At 57.1% G+C, this 8,500-nt stretch overlaps 1 protein-coding gene across 3 annotated transcripts in view; it reads right to left on the bottom strand.

The window, feature by feature from the left end:
• Positions 1-5,322: 5,322 nt before the first annotated feature.
• The window catches only part of TBC1D22A (TBC1 domain family member 22A), a 323,216-nt gene continuing 320,038 nt past the window's right edge, over positions 5,323-8,500 (bottom strand). For all 3 annotated transcript variants that reach the window (XM_047065603.1, XM_047065604.1, XM_047065605.1), the window contains one exon: positions 5,323-7,114. In XM_047065603.1, coding sequence (XP_046921559.1) covers positions 6,986-7,114 — 129 coding nt within the window. In that variant the 3' untranslated portion in view covers positions 5,323-6,985. The remainder of the gene's footprint in view (positions 7,115-8,500) is intronic.

The raw sequence follows: 8,500 nt of genomic DNA, 5'->3' as shown, positions 1-8,500 counted from the left end.
CAGCCATCCAAGTGCCCCCTCTTTTTTAAAATGTTTTTTTTTTTGAGAGAGAGAGAGAGAGAGAGAGAGAGAGTATAAGTGGGGGAGGGGCAGACAGAGAGGGAGACACAGAATCTGAAGCAGGCTCCAGGCTCCGAGCTGTCAGCACAGACCCCAATGTGGGGTTCGAACCCACTAACTGTGAGATCATGACCTAAGCTGAAATCGGATGCTTAACTGACTGAGCCACCCAGGCGCCCATCTTCTCATTCTCTTGATGCTTATTTTTAAAGTCTCTTCAGCTGTAGTTGCCTTTTTTCTTCTAATATGGATTATATCCTTTAGAAATATGTCTCTTCTTCATTCAACAAACATTTATTCAGCCTTTACAATGTGCAAGTGCTATTTCTGAAAGCAGGAGATGCACCAACTACAAAGCAGACCAAGACCCCACCCTGGTGCAGCTGTGCTGTTCCTCTGTTCTTTCCATTTGTTATTCATTTCCATTATTTGTGCTGTTTTCTCTTCCAGCAACTTCTGCTTCTGTATCGTGCTAATCTTCATGGTTTTTCTTTTTTTGCACTTTTGCTCTCATATTCTATTTCCAGCTTAAATTGAATGTGGAGCTAAATTCTTTTAAGTATCTATTGTCTTCTAACAATATATTTTTAAGGCTATAAATTTTCCTCTAATTACCGTGTTAGCTGCATCCCCCAAGTCCGCTACTTTAGTTTCTTACTGTCGTTTTGTAATTTCCAGTATGATTCCACTTATACTTTAGGAGGTTATTTATATGCAGATGGGAGTTTTGGCATTTAAGTTTTCTCTCATTGGTTTTGATTTTTAACATTACTGCACTCTGGACAGAACTTATGGGCCTGTATACTATTGAGGCTTTGGGTTCTTAAAATTTCCTTTGTGACAGGTCAAACGTTTGTAAGTGTTTCTCATGTGCTAGAAGTAAATGCACATTGTTTGTGGAAAGCAAAATTCTATTAGATCAAAAAATGATTTTTCTTTAAATCTCTCCTTTTTAAACTTTCCCCTGCTCAGTCCACATTTTCTGCAAGAGGTGCGTTAGCACATCCCATGCGCCGTGGAAAGGCCGATCTTTGTCCACAGTTGTGTCGCTCTTTGCTTTCAGATGGGGCTACGTTTTTTTTATTTACACAGACCAGAGACTGGCATGCTCTGTGATCGTAGGACATACGTGCCCCTTTGTCCTGTGAATGCTCTTCAAATACGTTTTAGGAGAACACAGATATTCTCGGCCATGCTTTCTTTTGGTTAATATTTCTCACACTTTTTTTCATCCTTTTATTTCAAACTTTGTGCCTAGGTGTATCTCTTGTAAACAGTATGTTACTGGATTTTATGGGGTTTTAAAAAGTATGATGCGAATCTCTTTGCACAGGTGAGTTTAAGTTACCATGACCCCTTGCTTACGTGGACTTACACGGCCCATGCTATTTACCACATTGTCCCTTTGCTTTTTCCAGATCCTCTTTCCCAGCTTCTCTGGACTTGATCAGTTTTGTTCATTTGCTTTCTTTTCCCCTCTCCTGGAAGTTATACACTCTATTTCTGCCCTTAAATTAAAAAAAATTTTTTTTAAGGTTTATTTATTTTTTGAGAGACAGAGACAGAGCGTCAATGGAGGAGGGGCAGAGAGAGAGGGAGACACAGAATCCGAAGCAGGATCCAGGCTCCGAGCTGTCAGCACAGGGCCTGACGCGGGGTTCAAACTCATGAACCACGAGATCATGACCTGAGCCGAAGTCGGACCCTTAACCAACTGAACCACCCAGGCACACCCCTTCTACCCTTAAATTTTAAATAGTTTCTTAAACTTGCATTTTCTAAGACATTCCCGAGTAACCCGGCTGAGCAGGTCTGCAGCCGCCTGCCGCAGGTCCCTGAAGATGGGGGGGGGCCGTGGGTTCTCTGCCAACTCACCCACTCCCCGCCAATGACGGGAGAATCCCATCACAAGGTTCCCCTGCTATCCGAAAGTGGACCATTCCTAAAATCTTCCCTAAGCCAAAGTGGCATAAAGGAAAGAGACAATTAACATTAACTTATATGAAAAGATGTCTCAGTATTCCCAGACCCCAAAAAATCACCTCTTAGGCTTTTCTGACGCCTTGGGGCAAGCACATCTTGCTAACGGATGCACAAAGTAGCTTGAGATAAGGGACTGATGCCGACAGACATGGTTCAGAGCTGTGGCAGCCGGATGCTGAGAGGCTGAGTGTGGTGGTGGGGAAGGAGCTGGGCGACATCATTCTCGCTGCATCTAAAACAGCCCGTTGTGGAACCAACGCTGAATGCCATTTTCCCCTTTTGCCTTTTTTCATAAAAGCGACAGTCCTCTCTGGATGTCTTCTGGTTAGAGAAAACAGGTACCAGTGTGGGTTTTTCGTAAAAGTGACGTGGGGTAATGCAAACTTTTGAAGAGCAGGGGACACCTCTACTAGAAATCCATGCTGGAAAAGCACTGAAACATAGATGTTCATCACAGCATCATTGGCAATGGGAGAAAACTGGAAGCAACTTGATGTACAGTAAGGGAATAAATGAATTATGTTAATCCATGCAACACAATATTATGCAGTCATTAAAATCATGTCTGACGAATTTTAATGATAGGAGAAAGCACTTAGGATATTAGCGCTGCGAGGTGTCCTCTGGAGGGCTCTTTCTTTCTTTCGGCAGGAAGGAAACAGACGCTGCCCAGCGCCGGGGGACGTGAGGGAGGCTGGGGTCGAGGGGAGTGATACGACGCACCCACTCCCCAAGAACGGCTAAGGCCATCCCAAGTGTGGGTGAGGACGTGGGGGAACGAGGACCTTCGTGCCCTGCGGTGGAAATGTAAACTGGAAAACCACTTTGGCAAAGAGTCTGCCATCATCTACGAGAGTGGCTGAAATACACCACCCGGCCCTGCAATTCTACTTCCTGACGAGCACCCGGCAGGACGCTGTGCCAAGGGACACGCACGCGGTGTTCACAGCAGCAGGATTTGTAACAGCCCCAAACTGGAAACAACCCAAATCTGTTGTGGCCCATTCATACAAGGGGAAAGTGACAGAAAGGAACAAACCACAGCTACCCCAGACGCGGCGTCCACAAGCAGAAAGCGGGGAAAGGCGAGTCGCTCACCAAGAGGGATCCTGTGCAACTCCTTCAGACAACAGAGCTGGGGTGGCGTGAACGCTGGGAAGAGGGGCCCCCCCGGGAGATGCGGGGTGCGGGCCAGGGGCTCTCCTTGACCACAGCTGTGGAGCCCGGTGCCTGCTTGGGGATCACTCACGGGGCACTAGATTTGTGAGGCGCCCCCTTCTGCGAGCATTACGCTTCGGTCTAAAAGTAGAAGCGACAACGAAAGCCGCTGAGAAAAACATAAAGACAGACAGAGCAGACTGGTCTTCCACGGTCGCGAAACAAGCTGCCACCAGCTCGGCCCAGGGCCGCCCTGCACTGCCGATGGAGCCCCACGTCTCATGCCCGCTCCCCCCACTCGACTGTTACTGATGGGCGCGTCTTACTGACCTCTTGTGCCCCTCCTCCTGGAGAACTGCCCGCTTTCTGTGCTGTGCGCATTCTTATTTCCAGAGTTACTTCCGAGAACCCTGTACGTATTCAGGAACGTAAGCGTCTCACGTGTCTGCTCAGCTTGCTATCACTGATCCTCGCCTGGGCGCTGGCCGTCCTCACGGCTGCTCCGCGCTGCATCGGCCTGGGTTGTGTGGTCACTGGCGTCACGCTAGGAAAGCCGTTGGCCACTCCCTGTTATAAAAATATCTATTTGTATTGTGGGCACTTTAGGGAATTTTAATTTGTATGTTTAAACCCATCTGTCTGGAATGCATTTGGATATGTATGTTTTTTTCCCTAGATGAACAATCAGCTTCCAATTGGCAAGGGGACGGGCTGGGAGTTAGATCCTTTGCGTGTGGTCACACGGCGGCTGCTGAATCAGGGGCTACTGGACGAGGGAGGCAGGCCTGGAGGACGAGCGGGGCAGACCCCTGGGCAGCCATGACCCACGGTGCCAACGAGCAGCAGGCAGGGGGGTAAAGGAGAGAGGGTCCACTGGGGTGGGGCAGGACGGGGGGGGGGCTGCGGGAGGGCCCCCACTGCCTGACACGGAGCAGTGGTGGCCCACGTCCTGAGTAAGCTTCACAGGACGGTGGCTCTGACCGCACACCCACCGGCCGTGCCCCAGCGGGAAACGTCCAGCTCAAGGCAGACGGCACCCAGAGGCCCAGGCACGTCAGAGACAGGACTGGCCTGTTCAAACACGGAGGGGGTTCCTCCCACCTCAGAGCCAGGCTCGGCACTGGCACAGAAGCCCTGCCCACCGGCTCGTCCTTTGGGGCACACAGGCCTCCACCCCGACCTTTCCCTGCCTCCCGGGACCTCACCCCTCCCTGGCGTGTCTGACCTTGCTGGGACCCGGCTGCCCCAGGAGCTCGTCTCTGGCACTTTCCACGTGGCAGCAGTGCTGACAGGCAAGGCCTCCCCGGGTGGCCTGGCAGGGGGAAGCTCACGGGGACGGGGGTCAGGGGCGTACCTCAGGACCCCGGGGCTCGAGCCACCTGTGGGGGCTGAGACCCCGAAGTGGGCCCGAAGAGCTGGGCCACGAACGCCAACAAATCGCGACTACGAACAGCAGCAGTGGCCAGCTCTGAGCTGTGACCCGCACCGGAGCCTTCCACCTTCCAACCGGGGAGGGCCGCTGCGTCTCCGTCCCGCGAGCACAGTGACAAGGTCTGGGCGTCAGCCCCAGCTCAGCGCGGCACTCAGCCACAGGGGGAGGGCGAGCATTATCACCCGGCAGGGTCTCCTGCCCCCCACCCAGGGACGGCACCTGACCCCACCCCACCAGTGGACAGCATAAGACGGCAGAGAGCAGAGCACTGCCTGGGGAGTCCCCACCATGGAGGGAGGTGCGGACGTGGGGTGCCGCGGGGCACGGGGCACCGTAAAAGCAGCTGAGAAGCTGGGGCTCACGGGGCCAAGAGGGTGGGAGCCAGGAAGCAGGGATGGCTACATCCCGGGTCCCGGAAGGCACTCGACTGCTGTGGCAGGGTGGGGAGGCCCCTCCTGTCCCAGGCCGGCCTGGAGGTGACCCCCAGTGGTGCAGGGCTGGGGCTTGGGGCCCAACCCGAGTACGACTGACCCCTGCTCTGCCTTGAACCTCTATCTCCCCGCGAGGTCCCCCCGGGATTCAACAAGACTGGGTGCCACGCCCGGGTCAGGTCTGGCACACATGCCCCACCCTCAGCTGTCCCTGGGCTCCCCCGCTCTCCTAGGAGAGTCCTTGAATCAGGCAGAGGCTGGGGGTTCACTGCATCTTTATTCCCATTTGAACACATCGTATTCCAGACAGAACACCCTTTAATCGTTCCAAATCGACCTGCTCAGACTCACAGGCACTCGCGCATCAACAAGCCTGCGTTCAACTTCAGGGTCAGACACACACGCGCAGGAAAATCCATGCGGAACCTCATTTAAAGTCGCAGACCCTCCTGTTTGAAGAACAAACGGCCTCGAGAGGCAGATGTTTGGGGCGCCCAACACCTTGGCCGCACGGAGCGCTCTGAGCTAAGACAGCAGTTCCCGGGGGCCGGGGTGGGGGAGGGGCTGCCTGCACACGGCCATGGGCGGCTCTTCCTGGAACCGGGTGCCCCGGCTGAGAAAGGGTGCAAGCCGGAGGGCCGCTGGGTGCTGGAGAGGAGCCCCCGACCCCAGGGGCTGGGGCTCTGAGGCGAGCCCTCTGCTGACCTGGGAGCACCTCCCACTCACAAAGCATTTTGTGCTGATTTCCACACCACATGTAATGACCGAGGAATGTTTTCAATGAGAAAAAGGACACACATGTCACACGTGTGTATGTACTCAAGTCCCGTTTGCAGCCTCCCCGCAGCGTCCTCACGCCGAGCTGTGCAAACACGGGGCACTGGCCTGGCTGTTCCAGGACCAGAAGCAGGTGCCAAGGACAAGGGCCTGTCCCAGCTGAGGGGTCGGAGTTGTCCCCAGAGCCTCGGAGCATCCACGTCCCTGCCAGCCACACGCCTGCACAGGCAGGGGCGGGTGGAAGTGTGCCGGGACCCCGCAGAGCCCCAGGCAGGCCAGTCCAGAACCTTCTGCACTTGGGCTCTCTGCTTGGTGACCAACGAACGGCGGGGAGCAAGCATGTCTGTAACCCGCCGGAGACGTGGAAGGTGCGGCCAGGCTGAGGCGAGTGGTACGAGAGCTCCGATCATCGAGGCCGAACCCTGCCCATCCTGCGGGCCCAGCGCAGGGCGCGGGATCCCCGGCCTCAGCCTGTGTGGCTCGTCCCCGGGGCCACAGGGCCCTGAGCCCCTCACCTCCTGGTGGAACAGCACAGGGGCTCCTGAGGGCTGAGGGCTCCTTTTGAAGAGGACGGGATGCAAAGCAGGGCCTTTACTCCGCTCCTGCCCCCTGCCCCCGAGCCAGAGCCTCACCAAGAGAGAAGGGACAGCCACAGCGAAAGTGACGGCAGTTACAGGAACAAGGCCAACGCCCAGAAGCCCTGTGGGGACAGAGACTTCACAGGTTAGGGCGGTTCACTTCTTATTTTGTCTATATTTTATTCTCTTTCACTCAACAGAATAGGATTTTTGCATTTCAAAGCAGGTATGAGATGGCCACCACCTCCTTCTGCCCCTGGCACCAGACAGCAGGCCTCTCCCGGAGGGTCTGGCTCTCGGGCTGCCGCGCCCTGGGGGCTCCAGGAGGTGGTCATTTGGCAAGGACGCTCCGGGGACAGGGAGGGAGACACCCGCCCACCTCTGGCCCCCTGAGCGGCCAGGACCCTCCCCTGGCTCTCTTTGGTATCTCAGGCAACAGAGGCGCCCCCGGCCAGGCCCCGGCCCTCCCCTGCGCCCGGGCCTGGCCAGCCTCCTGGAGGGCAGGCCGCTCCAACAAGGCCTCTCCTTGGCCACCGGCCCGCAGCCACGGCTGTGCTGGCCCTGGCTCACTTCTTGTAGTGATTGGGGGCGTCCGCGAAAGCAAACTTCAGGCGGTAGGCCTCCGCCAGCAGCAGGCTGATGTCTTCATCGCCCCAGTGGGCCGTGGGCAGGTTCTGAAGGAAAAGCAGCAGCTCCTGGGGGGAGACAGACAAGCCCGGGTCAGAGGAGGTGACCAGTAGTGGGGCAGGGGCTCCCCTCGGTGGGGACTGGCCAGCAGTGGGGATGAGCCAGAGGGGGCTCACAGCTTCCTAGACGCCGTGAATCGCGTCCCCTCCCCTCTGTACCCTGAAAGGCCCCAAGCCCCGTGGCCAGGAGGAAGGCCCTCATGTGCCCCCCCCCATCCCTTTTTGGCGATGCTGCTGGGACGCGGAGGGCAGTGCTACCCATGCTTCACAGCTGTGACCTCTCTGAACGGACCCCTCGCACTCCACGGTGCGGGTGCTGGTCTGGGTGGCGGGGGAGGGGGGGGTGCTGGCTGGCTGCAGGTGCGCCACCCCAGCCCAAGACCCTGCAGAATCCAGAAGTAGGGCCCCCTACCCCCTAGCCTGGGTGGACTTCGGGCCCAGATTTCTGTGCCTCCGGTGACATTCCTTCAGCAGGGACACTAGGGCCATCATGGACAGGTGTGTGCCCCTGCTGGGTGGGCGGGGGGGGGGGGGGACACACCCCGGTGCCCCTGTCACTGTCTTCACTTGATACTCTGTTTCCAGGAAAGACCAGGCTGCAGACCCTCGGCTGCCCCAAGCCCACCCCCATAGGACACAGGAACTATGTCAAGAGCCCATGGTTTGGAAACCAGAGTCAGAGATACGGAGGAAGGTGCTGGACAGGAAAAACACGGCCCAGGGCCTCAGCGATACACGCAGCCCTCCCTGCACACTGATCGGCTCCTCTGATGGACCACAGTCCTCGTCCAGAGCAACCAGCGACACGACCAAGGGCGGGGTGGGTCTTGGGGGCACAGGCCCCAGCACCCAGGGGGGTTTAGCACCCTGGGGAGGGCTGTGTGGCCAGGATGGCTTCCCGGGTGGGGGGGGGGTCTCCAGGGAGGAGAAATGGGGGCCTGGGTCATGGGGTCAGGGCAAGGCTGGAGGCCAGACTCCCTCTCAGGGGGCAGGCTGAGATGCAGATACCTGCTGGCTCTGGCCCCTCCCACCCGCCCAGCCCATCAGACCAGACCCAAGTGAGCCCAAAGGGTGGCTGGGGTTCCAAGGGGCTGGTGCCACTCCTCCAAAGTCCCAGCAGGGAACAGGGCACAGGGAGGGCCCCATACTGGGGCTGCCCCTCCCTGCCTGCCGAAGGGGAGACTCACACAGGCCCCACCCGCCGAGCCTCCTGTCCCCGCAAGGCTGCGACCAGAGGGTGGGAGGCTTGAGGAGGGGCTGCCGAGAGACAGGCAGGTGCTCCATTCACATCCTGGCCCAGCCCTGGGCGGACCCTCCTCTCCGAGCCCCACCCCTTCATCTGTGGGCCAGCGCTGGGAGCGCTCAGGCCTCGGGCTCCCCGTAGCACGTCTGGAC

Source organism: Lynx rufus, unplaced genomic scaffold (assembly GCF_022079265.1).
Source record: "Lynx rufus isolate CCGP_SWC_20201006 ecotype Redwood Valley unplaced genomic scaffold, mLynRuf1.p SCAF_7, whole genome shotgun sequence".
In the NCBI taxonomy this organism is placed as follows: domain Eukaryota; kingdom Metazoa; phylum Chordata; class Mammalia; order Carnivora; family Felidae; genus Lynx; species Lynx rufus.
Note: the sequence above shows the minus strand (reverse complement) of the source record. Positions and strands in the feature narration are given on the sequence as shown.